This window comes from Vicugna pacos, chromosome 34, assembly GCF_048564905.1.
Source record: "Vicugna pacos chromosome 34, VicPac4, whole genome shotgun sequence".
NCBI classification, from domain to species: Eukaryota; Metazoa; Chordata; class Mammalia; order Artiodactyla; family Camelidae; genus Vicugna; species Vicugna pacos.
Window position 1 is genome coordinate 10,823,997 of NC_133020.1, and position 27,447 is coordinate 10,851,443.

At 37.6% G+C, this 27,447-nt stretch overlaps 1 protein-coding gene and 1 long non-coding RNA gene across 3 annotated transcripts in view; one reads left to right on the forward strand and one right to left on the reverse strand.

Annotated features, from left to right (window-relative positions):
- The window catches only part of PIK3C2G (phosphatidylinositol-4-phosphate 3-kinase catalytic subunit type 2 gamma), a 269,311-nt gene that overhangs the window by 1,103 nt on the left and 240,761 nt on the right, over positions 1–27,447 (reverse strand). The window contains exons 31-32 of the mRNA XM_072954194.1: positions 23,142–23,236; positions 8,163–8,288 (exon numbers count right to left, since the gene is read on the reverse strand). Of these exons, the coding sequence (XP_072810295.1) occupies positions 8,163–8,288; positions 23,142–23,236 (221 nt within the window). The remainder of the gene's footprint in view (positions 1–8,162; positions 8,289–23,141; positions 23,237–27,447) is intronic.
- LOC140691220 (uncharacterized) lies at positions 559–15,061 on the forward strand. 2 transcript variants are annotated; one of them, XR_012066776.1, is made up of 4 exons: positions 559–1,432; positions 7,775–7,824; positions 10,542–10,572; positions 11,119–11,231. It is a non-coding gene; the product is annotated as an uncharacterized lncRNA (long non-coding RNA). The 2 variants fall into 2 exon arrangements; XR_012066775.1 differs by lacking the exons at positions 10,542–10,572; positions 11,119–11,231 and adding an exon at positions 14,809–15,061.

Sequence of the window (27,447 nt, forward strand, 5' to 3'; positions counted from 1 at the left end):
GTTAATGTTACTAGAATCTGTCGCTTCTAACTCTAATCCTGAAGAGCTAAAGGTTCTGCTAACATAGAGAGGTTTAATGACAAAATATTTCTCTAAGAAGCTTAGAATTTACTCTGATTCCATTAGGAATTGTCTATCCCAAATTTAATAAGACTGTAAAATCATTCTGCATGAAGAAATTTAAATACCCATCATCTTTTGACTATCCTTGAATTTACTGTGCAACACGGGACCTTGAACACTATCTTTCTTTGTTGAAGGCTAACGAGGAAAGCAGACCGATCTCCACGATTTCCTTGTGTTAATTTAATGTAGAGCAACAATATTTCCTTCTATGTGTGAAGAAGTCACTGTATGGTGACTTTAATTTATTTAAAATTGTTTAATTTTTAATTATGAAAATACATGCTCGTTAAATAAAATATGGGGATGAAACAAAAAAGAATAAATGAAAAAGGAAGAATCTGTATTTCTACCATTAAGAGGTAATTACAGTTAACATTTTGATGTACTGTTTGTTTTCTATATATAATCACTTTTTAAGAATCTGAGCTGTAATTATGCTGTGTGTACAGTTTTATGTCTTGCTCTTTTTCACTTACTAGTCATATAAATATTTTTAAAGAAGAGAGCTGTTCAACTGTATTTTATGATATACAAGAAGTAAGTCATAGGCATTACCACCGGGTGCCTGTGGTGGTAAAGAAACTTTAAAAGTGTAGTACTATCCAGAAATTAGTTATCCATCATCAAAGGAGGGGAGAGCTGTGTATAGATCCAACATGGTTGCCATGGAAACTCCTTATAACACATTTACAAAAAGAGTTTCATAGGATGGTACGAATTTGCTTGCTCTTTATAGCTAAGCTACAAGAAAGACGCATTCTCTATATGTGCAAAAACAGAATCAGAGGAAACAAGATGAGAGGGAAGTTTGTTGAGTCCATTGCGAGGCCTGCTCGGTGTGTATGGATGTGGTCGCTGGCCCACTGCACCACATCTGCCTACCATTTATGAACCCATTATCAATGAAATTTCATTCCAGATCAAATCTGTTAGCTGCTCTGAACAATGATTTACTTATCAAGTGAATAATAATTCAATCAAGCGACATGAGATACAATGTAATATGTTTGTCCAGCCTACCCTGCTTCACGAGACAACTCCTGGCTCCCTACTCTTCTAGGCTCTTACTCCCCCATTCCAGACAGGAGATTACCTTTTAAGCTTATTCAAATGTTTATGCTCATTCAAATGATTCCATTGAATTTACTGAGTTCCCCTGGATAGTAAAGGATTTTAAGGACTGCCTGAAAAGTTTCAAAACCCTACCAATGTCATCCATCTTCTTTAATCGCAACAGGATGACCAGTGTGAACTCTGTGAACCGCGCTTATCTCGGCCTGAACGCTTGTCTCCCCAGGACTTCAGGGTAAGCTTTTCCTTTTCTCCACAGTGGTTATTCTGAGCTGTCTAAACTAGTCTCCGTTTTCCTCCTGACAACACCTCAGCCGATAAATCATCTCCTATATTACAGAGAAAATAGATGAAGGGAACCTCAAAGTGTTACTGTGTGTAAAGAAAAATGGAATAACCCTAAGCATTAGGCTTTTGGAAAAGTCTGCTTAACTCTGTGAATCATATAAATTAGTACTAAAGACGTAAATTTCTAAGAAACGTATCAGTGATTTGTATTTACAAGAATCTGTTGTCAACTACAGATCTTCCTTGATTTACAATGGGGTTGCATCCTAATGAGCCCATGGTAAACTGACAATATTGAAAGTCAGAAATGCATTTAATACACGTGACCTACCAAACATCGTAGCCTAGCCTCGCCTAGCTTAAATGTGCTCAGAACACTTGTTAGCCTACAGTTGTGTAAAATCGTCTGTTACAAAGCCTCTTTTATAATGAAGTGTTGAATGTCTCATGTAATTTTTTGAATACTGTACTGAAAGTGAAAAACAGAATGGTTGTCTCGGTACAGAATGGTTGTCAGTGCATTGGCTGTTCACCCTTATGATTGTGGGGCTGGCTGGGAGCTGTGGCTCCCTGCTGCTGCCCAGATCAGGATGGAGCATCCTACTGCATATCGATAACCTAGGAAAAGATCAAAATTCAAAGTGTGGTTTCTACTGAACACATACTGCTTGTGCACCATCGCAAAGTCAAAAAATTGCAGGTTGAACCCTCGTAACTTGGGCACCATCTGTATGTGTTTTCTCATTTGAATATGGTGATAATAATATTTCCCTTTTAGCACTGTGGGGAAGAACATAATGAGATCATGAATATAAGCCTTACTACAAAGCCCAGTACATGGTAAACACTAATAAATAATAGCTGAAAAAATCTATCAGATACACACAAAAAGAACAGTCGTTCCTTGGTATTTTCCCTTAGTTGACAGGAGATAACAGTTGTAGACAAAACTGAGTCTCCTAGGTATTTAGGAAGCCAACATTCTCTAATAAGTGATGTCAGGGATTAATTGCCTTCCCGGTTAAGATACAAACATTTGAAATCCAAAGTTTATATTACTTTAGGGATTTCTTTTTCCTGTGCTTCATTATGCAAAAGCTATCTTCTTGAAAGTGACTGAAGTTTTATAAACATGCAATCATTGCACATCATAGATGATATATATCTATTTTAATTGCTTTAGTGCATCCGTAATGTTAAAAACATAAGCACTTTTTTCTTGCTAGGCAATGAGTAATTAGTGGGTAGTGCTAGAGAAGTACACAGATGATTATATTCTTTGAGACTTTTCACCAAATGACTTAATATGTATTCTGTCTTAACAGAAACAGAGCCAAAAATGCACAGCCCTTTTAATTTCACTTTATGCTACTTTGTACCCATAGGAGTGTGTCAAGTCTTCACTGCCGTCTGACTAACACTGAATTTGTAGGTTTAAAACTGTCACATAAGTAGAAAAATGTTGTTTAGGGTGATTAGTATCTATTAACATATATATAAGCATTCACTGTATGTTATTTGACACCAGGGTCTAGTAAATAATTCTGAAGTGTATCTGAATGATGGCAATGGGAGAAAAACGACATGGAAACTGAACTGTGCTTTGGGCTGGCGGGACGAGGAGTGGGAGATGGGACGACGAAGGGGAAGTGCAAAGCCAGCAAGACCAGAACTCTAGGGGTGGAGAGAGGGAGGGATGACGCAGGATAGCTTATTGGGGTCAGTACGGGCTTCGGAGTCAGGCAGGTCAGGACTTGAAATCTAGTTACATAACCCTGGCCAAAATATTTACCTCAGGGCCTCAGTGTCTTCATTTATAAATAGAGTTGTCCTGTTATGAGTATCAGATGAGAGGACAATACAGTCAACAAAAGCCACTGCTTCCTGAGTGTTCCGCACGCCTCCCCCATGTTGGCTCTGCATGGATTTCACAGCATGTAAAACACATAGAACGTTCTCGTTCTGCCCTTTCTAAGCTCCCCTTCATTCTTTACAGTAGGATAATACCTAGGAAAGGAATACAATGTACGAGATACATGGACCATAACAGTATAATTCTGTTTTAAAGTAAAATCTGTTTTTCTAATAAGTCATTAAAAAAACGATGTTTTTTAACCAGATGCCAAAGGTAGTGGAGTAGAAAGAGCAATGGCATAAACTACAGGGTCCTACTCTAGAGCACCAGGAACTATATTTAATAACTTGTGTTAGCCTATAATGAAAAGGAACATGGAAACGAATATATATGTATATAACTGAATCCCTATGCTGTACACCAGAAACTAACACAACATTGTAAGTCGACTATATATCAATTAAAACAAAAAAAAGTGCAACGGCATCGCAGTCAGAACCCCAGCTCTGCTTTTTAAAGGCAGCTCCCTGAGCCCCCGATGGCCAGCCCTGCACCGTCCTGAGCCCCGTCGTGTCGACCGCGGGGTTTGCACACGACAGGGGGCTTCTGCTGGCGGAGCCTGTTGGGACTCACTCTGGGAAGGGTCAGGTAGAGAAGCCTGGCCCTGTATCAAAGCCTTAGTGTCTGAAGGGTGGACATGAAGGGACACTTGGCAGTGCTCCCGACCCAGCTCCTCTCAGGTCTGGGTATTAGGGCGAGAGAGGAACATGAATACAAGTTGAAAGGACTATTTTCATGAAAAGCTCTGTAAGACACTGGTGATGCAACGTGATATCCCCTTTGTATTCCTCTAAGAGATTTATACAGAAAGGGGAGCAGGGTCATTCTCTCCCACTTGCAGAACACTGCACGGACTTGGCAGTTGGAGAAATCCCAGCTGTGCGGAGTGGCTGCTGTACTCGGGCAGCAAAGCGTGGGCGAAGTGAAAAACAAGGCAGGTGACATGTGATGACTTACCAGGCTCCCTAGAAAGCACAGACAGTTGGCCCTCTGTATCCATGGATTCTGCATCCATGGACTCAATCAACCATGAATCAAAAAACATTCAGGGGAAAACTTTTCCAGAAAGTTCCAAAAAGCAAAAGTTGAATTTTCTGTGCACTGGCAACTATTTACATAGATTTACATTGTATCTAGTACTGCAAGTAATCTAGAGATGATTTAAAGTATATGAAGGATGGGCGTAGCTTATATACAAATACTATGCCATTTTATAGAAGGGACTTGGGCGTCTGTGACCTTTGGTACACTCTGAGGTCTGGAACCAATCCCCTGTGGACATGGCGGGGTTAGGGATGACTCTATAAGGTACTGCCGAGAATGTACAGAAATAATTTAGGGATTTGGCACAGAGATAGGGCCCTATATAGCAGCTGAGGGGGAGAGAAAGTAAAGCCAGAGTCAAAACAAAGTGCACTTTTTTTTGCATTTCTTATAAATAAAGATTCTTGTTGTATTGATACAGACACACAACACAATGGGAGAAAAATTAAAAAATTGTAGGTTTTTTTTCTCATGACTTTCTAAATTCAACCAGCTTCCCTGCCAAATTTGTTTACATGATGGCCATTACTGTGAAAATAGTCACTAATCCACACATTAATTCACATTTCTGCTCATTTGAGTTATGTGTAAATTGGATTTTGCATAGATTACAGCCTATGGACGATTGTTTCTGAAACAATTTCAAATGTGTTCAGTGTATAGACAGTGTGTGTCCAAGCCGCAAGTACGGGCTCATGGAGAAAGCATTGCAGTGATTGCTAATCAATAGGCCATGAATGTATGAGAACTCAGAATTACTGCAAGCCATCAGGAAATTTATGGGCGCAACAAGCATTATAAAATAATCTCCATGCATGTGCATTTATTGCTGTTTTTTATAGGACATATAGCTTGAAATCAATAAAACACAAATTTATTTAAACTCCTGAATTGTTAGTGGCTTTTTACCATTATGTGTTTCCTTAGGTTACAAATGCTGAAGTAGAGCATGGAATCGGAGAAGGTTATTGGTCCTGATGCGGGGGGTCCTGTGCACAGAGAGCACGGAAACTAGTTGACATATAGTTGGAAGGTGTATATCTCTAGCTCTTGACATCGTGACAAATAGTAAGATGTCAAAATATCTTTCCTTGCTAAATTATGTATGTATGAGAATATATACAAATGTTTGGTAGTTCTGCATTTTATACACATACACATAAAGTATCACTTATAAAACTACCCCAAATATTGAATTTGACAAATCTTTTTAGAAGTAGCTAAGTTTCAAAGATACTAAGAAAGATAAGACATTTTCCTCGTCCTCAAGAAGTTTTCCATGTACTAAAAGAAAAAAAAAAACAACTTCTCGTCCTCAAGAAGTTTTCAATGTACTAAAAGAAAAAAAAAACACTAAGCATGAGATGGTAAGTGTGGTGTAAGAGGTAAGGAGGAGAGAGTGGTCCACAGAGTCTGTATCTGAGGTGAGCCCGTGTGAAAAGAAATTCAGCATCATGAGTTACTAGATAAATGCAAATCAAAACTACAATAAGGTATAATTCTATACCTTTCAAAAGAACTAAAATTAAAAATACTGATAACACCAAATGCTGGCAAAGATGCACATACATTGCAGGTGGTAGTATGAAACAGTATTAAAAAAAAAGAGTATGGCAATCTCTTGAAAAACTAAATATGGCACTACCATGTACCCCAGTAATTACATCTTGAGCATTTGCCATAGAGAAACTACAACTTACATTTACACCAAAACCGATACATCAGTGTTCACAGCAGTTTTGTTTACAATAGCCCTAAGATTAAAAATAACCCCGAGGTTCTGTAATGGGTGAACAGTTAAAGAAACTCTCATACCTCCATGCCATGACTACCGCTTAGCAGTGAAAATGAACAGACTATCGATACATTCAGCCACTTGGATGGATCTCTAAGGAATTATGGTGACTGAAAAAAAGCCAGTCTCAAAATGTTACAAACTGTATGATTCTATTTATATCACATTTGAAATTACAGAGCTAGAGAATAGATTAATAGCTGCCAGGGGTTGGGGATGGGGATGGGGTGCCAGGGGGAGGGAAGTGTTGCTATAGTAGGGGAGGCACCAGGAATCCTTGTGGTGGAACGTTGTTCCAATAGACAACTCAGGAAAATCACTGAGTCAAATTTTGAGGGCTGTGAATGCCACATTTAGGATTTTGGACACTAGCCAGTAGGCAATGAGGAACATTTGAAAAAAATCAAATAGGAGAATAATAAATATGAGTAGTTTTTGACACTTAGATAGAAATTTGAATGATTTAATTGAAAAACACAAGATAGGAGGTGGAGAGGAGGCTATTATAACAGCCAAAGTTACAAAGACCTTAAAACAAAAAGTAGCGATGAGATGGAGAGGAGGTGATGGATTTAAGAGGCAGGTGGATGCACAAGAAGCACTGACCAAACGTGGGGATTAGCTGGACACGTGAGGGCAGGAGAGGATGATGCCATTAGGACGTATCTTCTGAGATGGCAGACAGGAGGAAAACCCAGTTTAAAAGTGCCTAGGAGACATCTGGAAAGCACCCTTTAATAATCAGACAGAAGTATAGGTTAAAAGCTTAGGAGAGAAGCCAGGGTTTGAGAAATAAACTCAGATGCAACCTACATACAGGTGGTAAATGAAAATTTGTCGATCCATAAGATAATTTTGAGTGCATATATCAAGAGAAGATGAGGGTAAATCAGGGAACTCCAGCAGATAAATATTTCCAGACGAATTACAATGAAGGAAAATGAGGGAGTGGTTAGAGAAAATAGAAGGGAATTAAGAAAAGGTAGAATGCAAGAAGCAGAAGGGAGGTGTCAAGAAGGAGGGCACAGCCAACAATGCTGCTGTCTAACTGTTCGGGAGAGGAGAGCCTCATGGCTCACTGCACTGAGCAATTAGGAGTCTTGATGCCATTTGAATAAAGCAGCATCACTCAAGGTCAGAATCCACACTGCAAAGGAGTAAGAGTGAGGAGGACAGTGACGAAGTGAGAGCAGGAAGTGTGAGTTAATTTTGCAAAAGTCTGGAGGAATTAGCGAGGGAAAGAAAATTTGGATGCTTCAGGAAGGCTGAGTTGAGGAGTTTGTCTTGTTTTAAGATTTCTGAGTCGAGGATTCAGGGGATGAGACAGCCTTAAGAAAAGGTGAGCAAATAATCAACTGAGCAAGGGTCAGAGGAGATGAGGAAGGATGGAAACAAGAGAATAAATGTAGGGTTTGCCACAGAAAGAATCAGAGGATTGGATGTTCAATCATATAATACAAATGAATTAGAGAGTTATATATAATATAAATTAACTCTAATTTAATTTGTATTTTGTACTTGCTTTTTTGTTTCAGTTTTTCAAAGGAGATTTTATATGATGGTTAGACCATGATAAAGTTACCAGGTAAGGAAAACCAGGTGAAGAAAAATAAGGTTAGAGAAAGTAAGATAAAATTGGGGATAACGTTTGTAGGCGAAAAGCATGCCATGGACTCTTGGGCTCTTGCTGGAAGCTAACCTCAATTTGAAAATTGATTCATAAGTGCTTTGAAAGCAGTATCTGTATTTTCCAGTTCCTACAGCATCAGGAACAGTGATCAGCATACAGTGGCTATTTTGGGAAGTGTCTTCCCTTTATGGACTAGTGCTGCCAATTACTGCAGATTTTGCATATTTGGTTGCTAAGCTGAAAAATGGTAAGAAAAGTACAAAACAACTGGACGAGAGATGAATCATACTTACAATTTCATTGTAAGTGGGGTTGGTACATTTTGGAACAGATTTTGTTTTCCTCCTACGAACTTCACTGGGATATGGTAAAAGATAAAATTCAGCATGTGCACTGGGCGCCGAGCCATCTGGGAGATGCTGCAGAGGAAAATGGTTATAAATATTAATGTGTGTGGCTAACAAAGAAAACAAATGCACAGCTACTAAATATCTAGACCAAAGGCAGGATCAAGATTTATTACAGTCACTGTTTATCAGAAAAATAAGGGAACAATCAAAAGAAATACATCATTGCTCAAAAATAATCCCAAAACACAGTTTAAAAGAGGAAAATCATCCATCTTGAATGTTGTGTCAGAGAACTACATTTAAAAGGCCATTAAATATAATTTACTTTCATTTTTTATAATGAAAACTAAATTTGCATTTTTGACAGAAATGGTCAAGAGATGAAAATAGGCCCTGGGCAGAGACAGGAATTGAGTGCCTCAGGATACTGTACACTACTTGAAAATAAAAAAATTCAAGTTTAACACAATAAAATATGATGCAGTATTTCATGATAGGTAAATGTGTATTATATCACATTTTAAAACAGAATTTAATTAAAATCTCAGTTACAACTACAACTTTAATATACTTAGAAGATTTTAAGATAGTTTTAATGATTTTATAATCTAAATTATCATAAAATATATTGGATAATCCTTTTAAAATTGTGTTCTACGGAGCCCCCAAATTGCCTAGGATGCTGACTCATGCTTGAATCAATGACACCAACCCCCTCCCTAGTTTGTCCTGACAACCCTTCTCCCCCTCAGCTTCCCCAATCTGGCTTCAGAACATCTCTCCTTTTCCACTCTTTTCAATATGGATATTTTTATTTCTTAATATGTTATTTGAAGAATGAGTACTCTGTTTTAATTTCTGGAAATCACCATACTTCCAAGAAATGGATTCTATCTTTGGGACCAAATGGAGAGTAAACTGTACTAAAACTGTGAATATCTAGTTTGATAAAATGAGAAATGTTTGTGTAATTTATATTTAAAGAGGATGATTTGAAAGTCAAAATTGAGGAATTAAACGCTTATCTTGGAATACATTTTAACGATTATATCAGTAATTTTCAACAAATATTTTCATATTCTGAATCACGGCGACAGTCACATGTGAACACCCAGTGCCACCCCCAATGACACTAGCTTTAATTTTGTATCTTTCTGTGGCATTCCAAAAAGCATACTGGTAAGTAAGGAAATGTGATATATATTATTATAGGGCTAACTTTTATTCCATTCTAATTTACATAGCAAAGATTATGTCATTAGGAAAATCTGGCTCTTTATTATTATTCACAAATTAGATAAAAGATATCTGGACATGCCCACATGTCAAAATGCTACAACTGTCAAAACTGCTGCGTTAGACGGAGCTCAAGGTAGCCTTTGCCTCGAAAACCTCCTCCAAGAGGCGGAGATCTGAAATGTATCAATGGCATAATGGAATCTTCAGTGATACTGAAAAACAGTGCTATTAATATTTGAGAGAGTGGATTTTGTGTGTGTGTGTGTGAAGAACTAAGGGAGCAGAGTGTTTCTGCTCTGTGTAATTGTCTTGTCTACCACGGGGCTTGAGGATGCCATACCTATAATCAGTGTATGCTCCATCTTGGTGGTTCTGGAAATGGACTTTCTGGCTACAGTCTGCACCCCTACATTTGCCAGCTGTGTGGCTTTTGGTAGGTATCTGAACTTTTCAGTGGATCAGTTTCCTAACCTGTTAAATGAGGATCAAGGTGATACCTATCTCATAGCATTCAAAAGATTAAATAAAATAAACCACGTGAGTACAGTGCCTGAAATAGAGTAAGAGTGAATAAATGTTTGCTACTATTTTTATTTTCTATAATTTGAACAAGAATATGCGCACTGATTGGACGAGGTCTCCCTAATGTACTATGATGTGTGAGCAGGGTTTCTCAGCCTTGGCACCATTCACATTTGGGGCCAAATTATTCTTTGTTGTAGGGGGCTGTTCTGTGCACTGAGGATGTTTTAACAGCATCACTGACCTCTGCCTACCAGATAGCCCCATCCTCCCACCAGATAGCACCATCCTCCCAGTTGTGACAACCAAAAACGTCCCCAGACATGGCTAAATGTCACCTGGGGGGCAAAATTGGCCCCAATTGAGAACCACTGATGTAGATGACTCCCAGGTAAGAATCTCTAATTCACTCCTAACATCTCAGGCTAGCGACCTGTAAATTCCACAGGCACCTTTATATAAACTCTAACCACAATCTCTCTTCTATCCTTTTTCACTACTCCAAAACAGATTTTTCCAATGTGTTAATTTGTATTAAATGATACTATTTCTCTTCTCCAGCATCTCCCCGGTCATTGATCTTCAAATCCAAGTACGTACCAAGATCAATATCCTCCCCTTTTGCCCTGGTTCATCTGCCAACACAGATTTTTATTCCTTAACTAATTATATTAGGTTTTAATTACTTTTTTATGCCCCAGTCTTCCCACTTTATTCCTTCATCCACCCCGTACATCATCACTGTTGTATTTAACCTTCCTGTAAAGCTGCTTTGATCCTGTTGGTTTACTTCTCAAAACATTCAAGGATTCCCTTCTGAGGAATAAGCTCCCAATCAGAAGGGAGAGAAAAAAAATTTTGTATACCAGCCTTCACCAAGCATTTAGCAACTAAAGGTTTGGGTTTCTGTTTCCAATTAGTGTCTTTGACAAGACCCTTGAATATCCTGGAGCGTTTAGAATAACAGAACAATTGAAATCAGGGATGCAGGAGATCTGAGCAGCACACTTCGTCTGCTCAGCAGCAGCAAATGCAGACGAAGATTTCTCAGGTCTTTGGCAGAATCCTTCCCGCTGCTTTTCCCCCCGCCCCCCCAAATCAGCTCTCTTAGCAACATTTTTTTTTTCTTTTTTGACAGGCACTATGTCCTGCTCCTTAAAGATCTCACCTAATTTACTGAAGAAATCACTAGCTCTCTCTTCATCAATACTTCTCATTTCACTTTTTGCCCTGATGTTTATGTGAATTAAACTTTAAAATGATTAAATAACTCCTACTTGTCTGTATTACCCTAGGATTTTTACTCTGGTAGCATTTTAGACCTCCACAAAGACTTAGCACTTTGGGGACACGAAGTTCTTCGTCTGAGGCTTAGTCTAAACAAGAAGTTTTCTTGTGTCGCTCAGAGGACGTTTTATTTACGGTGCACTGAGGTCAAGAAGCACTCCCACTTTATTCCAGAATTCTGGCTAATATTTTTTACTATGCTCAGAAGATGATGTGAAGTCATCCAAATTTCATTTTGTCGTTCATACTAACTCCAAATTTTATATATTCAAGATTTTCTGTTAAAATACTTATTTTCTATGTTTGAAAATAGTTTTGTATATGTATTAGCTTCCTTATGAGGTTAGAAATTACTTAAAAGGAAAACCCACGTCTTGTTACCCCCCTGCGCTCCCCCCACCTTTCCTTTAGGTTTTGCTCCAGCGGTTACTCACTGCTCTCCTCCCCTCACCCTCATTTCTGTCTTCCGAAGCTTTCAATATATTTCTGAGTCTCCAATTAAAAATTTAAAATCCTCGAGATTGGGCTTTCCCGTACTTTATTCATTTCTTCCCTTTCATAGCCAAGGCTTCCTCTCACAGCATTCCCTTCCTTCCTGGAAGTCCTGTCCGTGGCGCAGCACCTGACAGACAGTGAGTACTAGATAAATAGTTATCAAATGACTGAGGGAGCGAGCTATTTAGTCATAGTGCATAGCTCTCTGAACGTACTTCATGGCTACTTGTTGACTCATTATTTATAATACGATATAAAAAAAGAAGTCTTCCTAACTTCCCAAGATTTCATCCGAGTAGTTTCTCTTACTTATTGTGTATTTCTTACTGTAATACCAAGCAACGCAGAGCCTCCCGCAGGGTAAGGTAGATGTGTCCTGGGGGCTGTTTCCGAGGTCTGTCCCAGGTGTTCACCCCGAGTGTTCAGCTGCTGCAAGGCACCCCTCTGCCCGAGCTGCTCTTCCCGTGCACGTCGCTGCATCAGGAATACTCGCGTCAAGGTCTGGCTTACGTCCAATACCCTCATGCTCCACTTCTAAAACTTTGACTTCATCTCGTCTCTCAGATCATGTTAGACAATTAGACTTACTCCCCTTTCTTACTCCTTCTTGTTCCTACGGGAGCCAGGTTGGACTGGTACCATAAGTACTTGTGCTCGGTCTCAGAATGACTCCGTGGTCACCATTCCCTCTACGTGGAGACTTGAGCTCTGACTGCTGCCCTCGTTTCCTGAAGCCTCGTTTACTCTTCTGTGATGCTCCTCCCCACCTCTCTGGATTTCTCTAACTCATTAGAAATCTTGACAATAAAAACAGCAGGCTATTTAAATCTCCTTCTAGGAGCTAATGATGACCTGACAACTTCTTGGGGGCCTAACAGATGGTGGAGTGTGAACTCAAGTCATATTTTTGTGCTACATTCCTGTGCCCCCTTCTCAACCTCCTACAGGTTTTCTCATCCATGTCCCGCTTCGTGGAGTACATGGAAGAAGCAGAAGTAGGTACATTCACTTCAACTGCAGGAGTGCCTTATGGGGACCTTGGCGTGGAGGCAGGGGGCTGCACCCACTTAAGCACCAAGAACTCCCTGCAGGAGAAATAAATATGTCTCATGCATGTTTGCTACTAGTTTTTGAAATATATGTAGGTGCTTTTGTTAACCCAATTTTAATATTTAAAAGCACTACTGCGTTTACAGTAGTTTAAAAAACTATTTTGTATTTAAATCTAAAAGCTAGCAAAAGGACTTTAATGATACCTGAGAGATCAATTTTTTTTAAAGTTTAAAAAGAGGTCCCTTTAGTTGAAAAGATTAGAAATGAAAGCTTTAGGAAATTCTTAGCGTTCACTGGTGGAAGAGACTTCTTTCTCAACTGGAGATGAAATATAGGGGATTCTTGGCTTAGTTATTACTTTAAGTTATAAAAATTAAAATGTATGTATACTAATAAGTCATTATTTACAAGGTTGACTTCTAAACAGTATTGGTAATAATTAAAAATACCAATTTTCTGCCTCCATTTCTTGTCGCAGACTGCAACACAGCATTTCAAATGGTTTTCAGTGCTACTATGGTTGTTCGTATGGTGAATGAATAAAAGTACCTTGAAAATATAGTTAATTTATCAAAATTGAGAAAGAACCAAGCAGTAGCATGCTGGGATTAAAAACAAAGCACAATATAAACCATTTGTAAAGTAAATAAAGCCATCTCACACTGTAGGGCATGCCAGCAACCCTGCAGTATTTTCATATGAGTACATGAGGGAGATACTTAATTTTCACACCTATTAATAATAGCTACCACATAATGAATATTTATGTTATTTAAAGTGCTCTCTTAAAATAAACTTTGAACCAGTATTGTCTTATTTTTATCAAAGAGCTTTTTCTATAAAACTTACGTTCTTAACCACTACCCTATATAGACTACAAAGTGTGCAAAGGAAACTGTCGAATTCAAATTAAGAGCACATTTTGCATCAAGTTTTATCAGGAATGTGATGAAGGTACATGGTTTAAAAATATCAGACACTTTGGAAACGTCTGTAGATTAATTCAAGGTTTAATTGTATTTAATAGGTTATTATCTTCCTGATGAATAATTTATGAGAATTTTCCATCAAAGTTTTTTTAACTTAAATGTTTCCAATCATGGGATAATATAGGCTTTGGTAGGAACTGACTGACGATGATTAAGATGTGATAGGACTATCCAAACCTGAGGTCTATGCCAGAAACAAAGCAACATAATAAAAAAGCATTTTCCTCATCAATGCACCCGCCAAATTGCAACTCTGGTACTCAGGCTAGCCATCCTAAAGAGCCATCGTGGTACAAAATGACAATGTGCAATAAAAGTACAGAAGGACAACAAAAGTGCTTGTGAAGTTTGGTGTGCTATATGCCTCAGTTAAAGAAATGCTGGAATGGTCTTTTCCAATTTTCTTGGGTGTGTTACTTCATATAGACTGGGATGATTTCAGGTCTTCATCAATTTAATTAGGGCTGTCTTCTGCTTCATTTCATACCAATTTAAGCCTGTAACAGAGCTCTTGTCATCAATAGGTGGTTTCCAATCATCTTTTAAAGAAAGTCAACTCATAAATAAAACTACCATGTGTCTAACACTTTGGGTGGCCTGTGAAAAGACACAGAAAAGTGATCAAAGTAGTTTCTGCTTGCAAAGCAATAACAAATTCATTGGCACGATCATCTTGTCATATATATACTTAAAAAAATTTAAACCTCGGCTTGATGTTTTAACAGCTAGACAGAAGTCACAGGCTAGTGAATAGAATTCCTTTCCTGACACAATTAATGGGAACTGAATTGCTTCTAAAACTCCAGAATTCTAATTAAGATTCCAGACTTTATCACCTAAGTGTCTTGTGAAGTTTGAAAAGGTTTTCCACTTCTCAGCCTTAATAACATGTAACAAGGAAGGCATTAAACCTCATTTGTTTTTCACAATCTACTCAATAGCAAATGTTGAAGAACTGTTTGTGAGTTAACTGGTAATTAAACTCTTTTTTTTCTTTTTTGCAGTTGCACTGAACCACTCTAAGTGATTTCACATTTCTTAACCCTTAGCCTCTAGCCTCAAGTGCTGAGAAAATCCTACAAATGAGAGAGAAAGACCATGTTTTGTTAATGATTACTGAGGAATTGCGAAGAACAGAAGAAATACTAGAAGATTAGATTTATGAGGTTATATTTGACAGTATGAGGAATAGATGGATTACAAAAAGCAGAAACTAGTAATTTAGAGATCAAATCTAAGAGTTTTTTTACCCACATACTTCAAATATTTGCCTTGATCCTGTCCAACTAAACAGTTTTATCATGATTTAAATAAAGACACAGATATATGATGTACACATATCAAAAATTGGAGTGTTCTGGCCAGTATGCTAGATCAGATAATCATGGCTGAGTGTAAAGGGCTGGAATGATGATTAGACCTTTTGACTCCCTTTACCCATTTCACCCACCCATCCCCCACCTCTGGCAGCCACCAATTTGTTCTCTGTATCTATGAACTAAGTTTTATTTTGTTTAGATTCCACATACAGGTGACATCTGAGGGTATTTGTCTTTCTCTGCCTGACTTACTTCACTTAACATAATGCCCTTAAGGTCCATCCATGATATTGCAAATGACAAGATTTACTTCTTTGTTATGGTTGAATAATATTCTGTTGTATGAATATACAACATTTTCTTCATTCATTCATCCGTTGATGAACACTTAGGTTGCTTCCATGACTCGGCCACAGCAAATAATGCTGCAATCAACATGGAGGTACACATATCACTCTGAATTAGCATTTTCATTTTCTTTGAGTAAGTGCTCAGAAGTAGAAATGCTGGATCATACGGTAGTTCTATTTTTAATGTTTTGAGGAACTTCCATACTATTTCCCATAGTGGCTGTTACTGATTTACACCACCAACAGTGCAGAAGGGTTCCCTTTTCTCCACATCCTTGCCAACATGTTATTTCTTGTCTTTTTGATGACAGCCCATGCTATACACGAAGTGATACTTCATTGTGGTTTTCATTAGCATCTTCCTAATGATTACTGATGTGAAGCACGTTTTCATGTACCTGTTGGCTATCTGGATGTTTTCTTTGGAAAAATGTCTTTTTAGATCATCTGTCCATTTTTTACTTGGATTATCTGGTTTTTCGCTGAGTTGTATCAGGTCTTTGTATATTTTGAACATTAGTCCTTTACCAGATACATGATTTGTAAATATGTTCTCCCATTCATGCCTTTTCATTTTGTTGATGGTTTTCTTTGCGGTACAGCTTTGTAGATTGATACAGTCTCAGTTGTTTATTTTTGCTTTTGTTGCCTTTGCTTTTGGTGTCAAATCCAAGAATCATCACCAAGATCAATGTCACGGAGGCTTTTCCCTGTTTCTTCTAGGAGTTTCATGGTTTCAAATCTTACATTCAAGTTTTTAATCCATTTTGAGTTAACTTTAGTGTATGGTATAAGACAGTGCTTCAGTGTCAGTTTTTAGCATGTAGCTGTCCAATTTTCCCTGCAACTTTTATTAAAGAGACTGTTTCTCCTTATTGTATATTCTTGGCTCATCTGCCATAAATTTGTTCTTCTTTCTCAAGATTGCTTTGGCTATCTGGGGTCCTTTGTGGTTCCACACAAAGTTTAGAATTGTTTGTTCTGTTTCTGTGGAAAATGCCGCTGGACTATTGACAGGGATTGATTCAATACTGATTGAATCTGTAGATTGCTTTGGGTAGTAGAGACATTTTAACAATGCTATTTCTTCCAATCCATGAGTATGGAATATTTTTCCATTTATTTTTGTCTTCTTCAATTTATTTTGATGCCTTATGGCTCTCTGTGTACAAGTCTTTCACCTCCTTGGTTAAATTTATTCCTAGATATTTAATTATTTTAAGTGCAAATTATAAATGGGGAGATAGTGAGTGTCCAGAGCTGTTGAATCTTTAGAGCAATAATACTCAGCAGGAAATCACTTTACTCTTAAGTGGGACAGATGTGATGATCAAACATTTATCACTTGATCATTCTCAGTTTAGTATCAAGTATTACAGACAGCAGAATTCACAGAGAAAAGCTATTCAATTATAAATATAGCTTAAATCAAACTACTCTGCATTGTGGCTTTTTTTCACAGTGACATACACTTAAGCAAACATTTACTTATTTAACAAACATGTATTAAGGGCATAATATTGTATGAAGCACTATAAAATACACAAAATATATTTCCCCTAGTTTTTACAATAAGTAAATTTTCAATACAATTGAAACTACAGGATGAAGCAAGATGATAAAAGTTTCAAGAGCTGAGATAAAGGAGTAAATATCACATGGATGGTATATAGAGTAAATGTAATAGGAAGCCAAAGAAGGAAAGATCACCAGGAGCAAGAGTGGCCCAGGAGCTCCAGAAAGGGTGACAGGTTTAAGCTGAGCCTGGAACGTAAGTTGGATGTGGAAGGTAAATAGAAGATAAATAGAAAGTAAGACACAGTCAGTTAGAATGACTGATGTATGTTTGGTCAACAAGTAAAAAACCATCTAGAATATAAGTTTTGTTTGTGGATGGTGGATATAAAAGGCAGGTTATAGCTAGACTGTGTAGTATCAAAGGTTAGGCTAGGAAATTTTAAATTTACAAAGACTTTATTAAAAAATTTATTGACATTATGAAGACGGAGTTTTAGGTAGAATAGATTAAAGTAGAAAGCAAGGAAAGGAATATCATAGCAGTCAACCAAAATAATCCGTAGATGAATTAACAGAGAATATAGAATCAAACTTTGATAATAAATGTAAAAGGAAACTAAAAAGACTTGTTAATGATTACATATAAGAGTATTGGAATGAGTTAAAATACAGAAAATAAATTATAGAGGAGTTTTCATCAGGAGTTGCTTGAGGATGGGGTAATGATTTTTTGAAATAAGCAGTTTAGAGTGAGAGCTGGATTTAGTGGAAAGTAGAAGACTGTAATTTAGAATTGTTGAGTTAAAGGAGACGGCAAGATATCAGAGTGAAATGCCCATGAGGCAGTTGGAAATATGTAAATTGAGTTCAGAGAAATATTAAAAGTAGAAATATAAAGTTAGGAATAATTCACATAATCTTTGAAGTCTCAAGACTGAATAAAATTTCTTAGGAAATTAGTTCGAGGTAAAGCCCTGAACACTGCAAAATCTTCACATGTAACGGCTAAAGATGAAGTCAACATCTATTAAGCCACTATGTGCATTGTCTAGTTTAAATTTATAAGAGCCAAGGAAGCCTCAGAAAGAGATTTAGAGAAGGTTCAGATGGTGAAGTTTCATGGAGAACCTGAGAACAGGAAAGTTCACTCCCATCAACCAGCTACTGGTTGATCGCAAGGCAGGACCTGGGGACCAGCCACACTGGGAGCCAGCCAAGCCCACCAGGCCACCCAGCGTAGGCAGCTCGCCACAACAGAAGGACTGACACAGCCTACATAGGGGTGCCCTCTAGAGCGTACAGCTCTGCTGGTGCCGAGAGCAGAGTGTGCCGCCGGGATGCACAGGGACATCCCCTCCAGAAGGCCACTTCCCCAAGGTCTGGAAACCTAATCAACCTATCAGATACACAGAAATACAGCAAGTTAGGCAAAATGAGGTGACAGAGGAACATGTTCCGAATGAAGGAAGACCATAAAACCCCAGAAGAACCAAGTGAAGTGGAGATAGACAATCTACCGAGAAAAGTTAAGAGTAAGGATTGTGAAGATGATCAAACAACACAGGAGAAGAATGGACGCAGAGTGAGAAGTTAGAAGTTTTTAAAGGGATACATAGAACATTGTTACTTTTATGGTCAGATAATGCCATCATCTAGGGTTTATTTTCACAGCCCCCTTTTGTTATCTTCACCAAATCTAAGCGCTATCTCTTCTATTCCAGCTAGCACCACAATTCACTTGGTGCTAAGCACAGAACTCACGTTGTATGTACAATGCCATTTATAGGGTAACTGGCCAAGAGAAATGTTTCTCAAAGTGTGGCCCATGGACCACCTTATCAGAGAACCTTCTGAAATGCTCATATGTGGGAGAAGGAGAGAAGAAAACAAGTCTAGAAATGAAAGAGCAGAGGAATCCATGAGACCAGGAAATGCCAGTAAAATGCAGATGCAGAAATCTCAACCCCTCCCCCTTACAGAATCAAAGTCATTGGGAGTTGCACCCAGGAATGTGTATTTTAAAAACGAACTACACATACATACTGAAATTGTAAGACTTTTTTGAAATAAAAAATAAAATGTGATAAAATTTTAATGTGTGCCTGTGTGTGTGTGTGTGTGTGTGTGTGTGTGTGTGTGTGTTTAGCCTGGTTTCCTGCTGTGTTTGACTACTTCTCCATCTCTTCGGTTAATTTTCCTACAGGAACGGTTTTCTGCCATTTTGTGTCTTATGAAAGGATTTAACGGCTCTCCATCTGAGATGTATTCTGCTTTCCCTGATAGTATGTGCTCCTCATTGAAATGACTTATTGTCCTGCTACAGTGTGAGAGAATGGTGTGAGCATATTCAGTACCAGAAGGGAGTCTTGGCATCCTTGTTTACTTTTAGAGCCTTCGGGAATGCTCTTAGTCTGGAGCAGGGTGGGAAAACTACAGAAATGACACAAGACTAGGGGAAGCCACAAGATGAGGAGAGACATCGCAATGCACAGAGAGACACACATAGAGAGACGCTGCAGAAGTCGGTGGAAGACAGCATTCTAGAGTGGGCCACATGGGAAAACACCAGAAAGATCTTAAAACACATCTCAAATCTAAATGACTTCTTCCTTGCTTCTCTGTTATAAAAACTGAAATACTATGTAAAAAATTCTTGGCCAAATTTCTAAATATCTGCATTACTTTGTCAGCCTCTGTTCACTAGGATTAATCACATTGTGCTGCTTTGAAAGGGAAATATTTTAGCAATTTTGTTTTAGCTTGTGAATTCACAGGAGGGAAGAGATTCTTAGAGCAACATTTCAAAGATTTAATATAAGATAAACAATTCTTTTCATCAAACTTACTATTAAACATAGCAGACAGAACTGCAGGCAGAATAATTCATTTCAATATTAAAATAAAATCAAGCACAACTTCTTCAGTCTGATTACTCAAGCATATGAAAATACTAAAGGCTAAGAAATAAATAAGAATTAGTTACAACTTGAAATGAGCAAAGAAAATATGTTGAGAATTTATAGATAGATTTTTTCTGTCATTTACATTGTAATGTTATCTGTGCCTTCAGATAAGCAGAAGAAATACCACAGTCATTTAAAAGAAGCTATGAAAAATGCGAAGCATAAGAACTTTGTTGTGATGACTTTGGAAGACGAGAAAGACCTTAGTTCTTAGTTGTCCACATTAGAAGTAATTTAACTTTCTTTCATTTGACAAAGTATTCATTGAGCACCTTCTATATACTTGGCCCTGATTTAGCCGCTGAGGTTGCAGCAGTGATTCAGGGCAGTGGAGAAAATAAAAGCAGGAAAGGAAGTTTGGAAGTGCCAACCAACAAGGGTGGTTTTACAGTTTTACACATGGGAGGTGAGAGAGGACCTCACTGAAAAAGTGCCAGTAAAACATGTTTAAGACATGTGAGATTGAACCATGGAGAATTTGAGCCATGGGCCTGGGAAGAGCCTTCCAGGTAAACTGAGTAGCAGGAACAAATGTCCTCGGGCAGAACCATGCTTGCCATATTCAAGGCCCCGGAAGAAAACCACTGAGACCGGCGTGGAGTGATTCAGGGAGTCTGCGGCAGGAGGTGAGGTTGGAGAGGCCAAGAGGGTCCACACTTGGCTTTCACTGTAAGTGATATGAGACTCCTTCCCCTCAGGGCTATGAGAGAGGAATGACAGGATCTGACTTTTATTCTCAAAGGAGTATTCTGGATGCTAGGTTAGGAAGAGACTAAAGAGAAATAAGGGCAGAAGCAGGGAGACCCGCTGAGAGGCCCTAGCAGTAATTCAAGTGAGAGATGATGGGGGCTTGAAGGAGGGGTGGCAGCAGTGGAGGTGAAGCATGGTGGGACTCTGGATTTATTCTGAAGGCTCAGCTGACAGAATTTGCTGATAAACCGGATGTAGTTTGTGAGAGAAGTCAAAAGGACTCTAAGGATTTTAATCTGAGCAACTAGTAGGATGAAGGTGCCATTTAGAGATGAGAAAAGCTGCCAAAGAAGCAGGTTGGTGGGAGGGGCAATAATCAGAAGTTTGATTTGATGTCTATTAAGTTTGCGATGCCTGTTGAATTTCTCCTGGAGTTGTTGAGTTATCAGTTGTCCATATAATTCTGGGTTTTAGGGAGACTTCCCAGCTAGAATTATAAGTATGGAAGAAAAAGACATGTAAGTGGTATTTAAAGCCACGGGCCTGGAAATAAAAAAAGAGAAGAGGTCCAGGAATGAATTTCAGGGCAATGTTAAGAGATTGGGGCAAAGCGCAGAATCAGCAGGAAGCATGACTTCCTTATTAACAACTTTCTTTCCAAAGGGCAGGGACAGTGTATCAGCGCCAGTGGCCCTAAGTGGTTTTTAAAGTTTCGTAGGATTCATCTGCTCATTTTCCATTTGTCCATAACTTGTTCTAAATCTTAAACTCTTGCTCTTTCTCACTTACTCCCCGCCATGACGCCTGCATCACATTTGTTTTGAACATAATTACTGGTAGTGCAACTTCATCTGAGTGTAAAATGCATTTCTGAAAACTGTCGAAAGTAATTTGGGGATTTATTTGGTGAATAAAATGGGTGACCAAGCTGGTTAATACCACTTTTGATCAAATATTAGGCATGGTTATTGATGACTATTAATATCAGCAAATTTACCATGTGGTGGTTTATATGCCAGATTGAAATGCAGTGTCAACAGGCACAATCCAAAATGTTTTCAGCAATGACATCACTGAAATAAATCCATGAAATCATTTCCAAAAGGAGTATTTTCAATGAACAATTATATAACATATACATATATAAGTTATGTTAACATGATTAACACTATTTCTAATAGTCTATTATTTTATCATGTACATTTATATAGATGCTTAAAGTCCATGACCATGCATATAGCTGTAATAATATTGAGTTGAATCTTCATTTCCCAGCCTAGAATTTCTTAAACGCTTGTTCTCATTTAAGACAATTAACTTATCAAAAGCAATTGAAAATATTTTAAAAATGAGTAAAATTCTACAAAGACACATTCAATAATATTTGCCCAGCTCTTACAAAAATTGTTGATTGTAAACACCAACAAGCATTCTTGGGTATCTGGGTAATAACTAGATTTGTAAAGGATGGTTTCCCTGAAAAATATGCCAAATATTTGTTCAATGAACAAAAACTTATTAAGTTCTAGTGTGTTCTAGATGCACATCATGTTGAGAAGAATTTGCTCCTTTAAGTCCTCCCAAGAGCATCCTTGGAGATTTACATGCATAAAGGAAAGAGCCAAAATAGTGCTTCTGACTTTCTCCACATTAGTGGAGTCTCCTGGGCAGTTTCACCAGGTGGAGGACCCATTTCGCTAGACCAGAGAAGGACCAGAGAACAGCCAAGGCTTAGAGTTACCCTTTCCTATTTACTGCACCCAGATTCAGACCTTCGATCAATTGCCCTGTGACACAGAAAGCTCGGGCTCTTACTTAATGACACGGCCCAACTGCTGTCCTTGCCTCTGACTTGACGCCATCGTCAGGGAGGAGTGGGCTGTGGTGAGAGAGCAGCTTTTAGTTTTCCTTAGAGGCTAACTATCTTTGATGTTCTTGGTTCTAGGGATGCCAAGATGGGGTCACTGTCGCCCCCAAAAGTGTTACTTTTTGAGGGCCAAGAAATGTCCTTGAGCAATTACATTGGAGTAGGCTAACAGTTCTGGGGGTATAAACTCAAGGGCACGCGATCAGAGTCTGTGGGAAAACACGAAGCATCCTGGCTTCAGACAGACGGTGCTGGCATGATTCAAAGAGATGAGTCAATCTTCCACTTAGCTCAGTGTGATGAGATAGACCCAGCTTTTAAAATTTTGGCTCTAATACTCTAGCTATTTGTGCTTTTTCAAAGCTTTTTCACTAGATTTGTCCTGACCTACTTCATTTTGAATAAAGTCTAATTTTCACTCTAGGACTTTCCCTGTGAAATATTTTACAGTCTTTACCCCAAGGATCGTATTCATACTGAGGCAGAACATTGTAATTGGCTCATTGTTCCTCACTTACACTTGGTGGCTGGCCCCATTCCTCTCAGTAATGTTGACGTTAATTGCTTAAAGGAAGAAAGTGATTTCTAATTGTGGGTTTACATGTTTCTTATTAGATATGATAAACTCACAATGTTTTTCATGTGCTTCACGAGTATGGTCAGCTTCGCCTCCTCGTACGATACGACTAACTGCACCTTAGGCTTCCGGTCAGGAAACTTCTCGCCTGATAAAACAACAGAGCTTCAGTGGGTTAAACTGGAAGTGGCTCATCCCGGGATAAAGTGAACACATAAAGACTAAAACAGGACCAATGAATAATGTGTAAAAGAAACATCCTTCAGATCACGCTGAAAAGATAACACTCTTCAGAAAACTGGGTTGTTTGAAGGTGGGATTTGTGCCTAGTCTTCCCCATCCAATTCTATCTCCTCACATTCTGTGTTCTGGTTTGAAGTCAGTGAGTCTGTGGTTCAGGTCCCAGCGCTAAACACTGTGTCATCACGGCTAAGCTAACCGACTTCTGTAAAATGGAGATAATAGTTACCTACTTCAGGAGAGTTGAGGTGATTAACTGATAAAATTCAAAAGTTCTCACGGTGTACTCTCTCAATAAATGCTTGCAATGACTCCATACACTTAACACCCATCTCTTCCTTACTAGTTCCACTGAACCCAGTTCAGATACATATGAATCCTTTGCTTCAACTTCTAGAACATTCTCTTCCGCTCCTCGAGAACCCAAATGTATTTGTACGCAATTACCAGCGTCACCTTCCTAGGGCAACTTTTATAGAATTACACTTTTGATCAAAGGACTGTTCATAGCTCTCCTTTGCTTATGAAAAAAAAGGTCTGAAATTCTCAGCTTTGTATTATTGCTTCGTATTGAATCTGTCTGTTTTACTCCCATTAGCATTTCTTCCTGCTGCAGTCGTTACGTCCAGTCCTACAAACACGCTCCGCTATTTCCTTCCGGTCCTTGCTCATATTATTCTTTATTTGAAATGATCTAGTCCATCATTTTTGGCTATTGAATTTTTACTTTTCTACAAGTCCTAATTAAAATGCAAAATAGCTTCTGTGGTCGCCTCCCTCTGAACTCCCCTAGTACAGCTCTTGTTATTTAATATTTATATCATAATTATTACCTTGCATGTCTCAATTCGCTGAGTGGATTATAAGCTCCCTTAGGGCTTACTTTTTCCCCTGTATTCCCAAGGGATATATAAGTCAGTGCTTGCTCCATAATGCGGCACTAAATGTTTATTTAATGACCAAAGTAACCTAGATTTTTTCTTTCATGTTATATCATTCCAGCATTTAAATGAGGGCTTTAGTTTTTTAATTAAAAATTTCCAGTTTATAGCCCAAGGATTAAGCATAATTTACAGTTTTTCTAATATTTCCCTTGGCAATCTCTGGTTGTATATTCTCTGAGGGAATTTAGAGAGATGAAATTTATAATAACAAGGAATTTGGCAATGCTTTGTTGTGGGCTCATTGGGGTCCAGGTTGTTTTCTGACTGTCAGTCTTAGCTCTCTAATCCTCTCTAATGTTTGAAAATTAAATCTGAGCAGTATGTTTCCTCTCAAAATTTTTTTATAAGTTTATTAGAATAGTTTACATATTGTAAATAAGTAATATTAATTACTTTTATTATTAATGTGGATTATTGACATTGAAATAATTAAAATTGACATTATTTCTTACAACCCAAATGGTAATTACATAAATATAACAAAAAATTTCTTCCTTAACCGACAACATAATGCCATTTGCAGCAACATGGATGCTCCTGGAGAATGTCATTCTAAGTGAAGTAAGCCAGAAAGAGAAAGAAAAATACCGTATGAGATCGCTCATATGTGAAATCTAAAACAAACAAACAAACAAAACATAAATACAAAACAGAAACAGACTCATAGATATAGAATACAAACTTGTGGTTGCCAAGGGGGCAGGTGGTGGGAAGGGATAGACTGGGATTTCAAAATGCAGAATAGATAAACAAGATTATACTGTATAGCACAGGGAAATATATAAAAGATCTTATTGTAGCTCACAGCGAAAAAATGTGACAATGAATATATATGTATGTTCATGTATAACTGAAAAATTGTGCTCTACACTGGAATTTGACACAATATTGTAAAATGATTATAAATCAATAAAAAATGTTAAAAAAATTTCTTCCTTAAAATATCTTGATTACAATGACTGAGTGACATTGTGAGTTAGGGATACCATGAGATAATTCTGACTGTAGTCTTGAGGTAAATTGCATTTCATAATAAAAAAAATGTAGTTGAACTTTTGGTATGAGCACACTAAAAATGCTGACACTTTTTGATGCATGATGAACATTATTTTTGAATTAAAGTGTGAAAGGATTATTAATTAGAAACTTACTGTGTTTAATTAGAGGAGCTTTAATTCAAAGATAGGAAATTGGTATAAATTTATGATTGAGTGTCTAAATAGTAACCCTGAAGTTTGTGTTCCCTCCATTTTACATGTGAGGAGACAGAAGCATTTGGTCTAAGTTTATATAGACAATAAACAGTGCAAGGTTAAATGATCTCCAAAGCCCGTACTCTTGAACATTATGCTATAAAGGGCAACAAGAGGTCAGTAACCAAAGGGAAGTAATTAAAAAGTGAAGAATCCAGAGAGCGAGAATTTTGAGAGTAGAAGAAGAGGCTAAAATATTTTGATTTTCTGATTCAAGTTATTCTGGGGGGATCTGATCATGCTTCAAAAATGATTATGTTGAAATGCTTCAACGCATGACACTACAGCAGCTAATCCAGGGCTTATTATGCATAATGTGTCCATTCATGTTAAAAAGTAGCATTTCAAAATTTAACTTTTTTCCAGATGATGGTATATTCATAAAATTCATATAATTCAAAAATGAAAATTTATTTTAAAAGTATACAGTAAAAAGCCTTCTTCCTATTTCTAACACCTATCCACCCAGTTCTCTCATTATCATTTTATTAGTGTTCCATATATCCTTCCAGAGAGACACATATCCTTCTCGAATTTCTCCATATAAGCAAGTATAAATAATTTTTATTCTTCCCCCTCTTTCACAAAAGGAATAGCATATTTACTATTCTGCACAATGATCTTAGAAATACTTTCATATGAATAACAAAAGCTTCTTTATTTTTAAAATATACTTTCACATTATTGCATCTTGAGGAAATACCATAATTTATGTAAACATTTCCTCATTAATGGGCAAGTTGTGTTGTTTTCAATGTTTTCCAGCTGTTACAAGCCATGCTGTAATGAATAGCCTCATATGCATATCGTTTTGTACCTGTGCAAAATATCATAGGATAAATCTCAACAGCAGAATTGCTCGGTCAAAAGGTATTAGCATTTGTAATTTTGATAAATGTTGCCAAACTGCCTTCTGTGGACGTTGTACCAATTTGCATTACCACCAGCAGTGTCTGAGTGCCTGCTGATTCGTAACCAAGTTTGTTAATTAAATTTTTGAATATTTGCTGATATGATGAGTTAAAATGGTATCAGTGTAGTTTTAATTTGCATCTTTCTTATGAGCAATGTTCAATATCCTTTCCTTTGGTTGAGAACCACTCGTATTTAGGTTTTTTTGTGTGTGTGGATTATTTTCTCATACTCTTTACACAAATCTCTATTTGGTCTTTGGTCTTCTTCTCACCATTTTTTTGGGAGATGGTTACATGTTAAATAACCAACCCATTGTCTGTGATAAATTGCAAATATTTAAGCCATTCTGTCATTTATCTCTGTGTTTTCTGGACTTTGCTACAGTGTTTTATATCATGCAGAATTGCTATGGCTTCTGGGTTTGTAGTCATAGCTACAGCAGCTCATCCTAAGATTAAAAAGGATTATTTTCATGTTTTCTTTGTCATATATATGGTTTCATTATTTGCATTCAAAATCTTTCATTCATTTGATATTTATCCTAGCATATAGTGTGAAGTATACTATGCCAACAATATTTATTGAATGTTGTCTTACTGGTTTGGCCACCTATTAAATTCCTGGGTATATTTGAGTCTATTTATGGATGTTCTGTTTCACTTATTCATCTAATTATGCACCAACACCACACTGTCATTATTGAGGCTTTGTAATGCGTGTTTATATCTGGTAGGGCTAATGTCACCTCTTTGCTTTTGCTAAGTTTTCCTGTTTTTCTTTGTTTATTTTTCTTTATGACCTGTAGAACTAGCTTATGTAGTTAAAAATAAATCTGAGGGAGATTAATCCAGATGGTGGAGTAAGAGAATGTGGAGCTCACCTCCCCTCACAAACACATCAAAAATACATGTGCACGTGGAACCATTCTCACTGGAAACGAACTGGAAATTGGAAAAAGGACTCCTGTACAACCAAGGTGGTAAGAAAGATACACACGTAATCAAGCA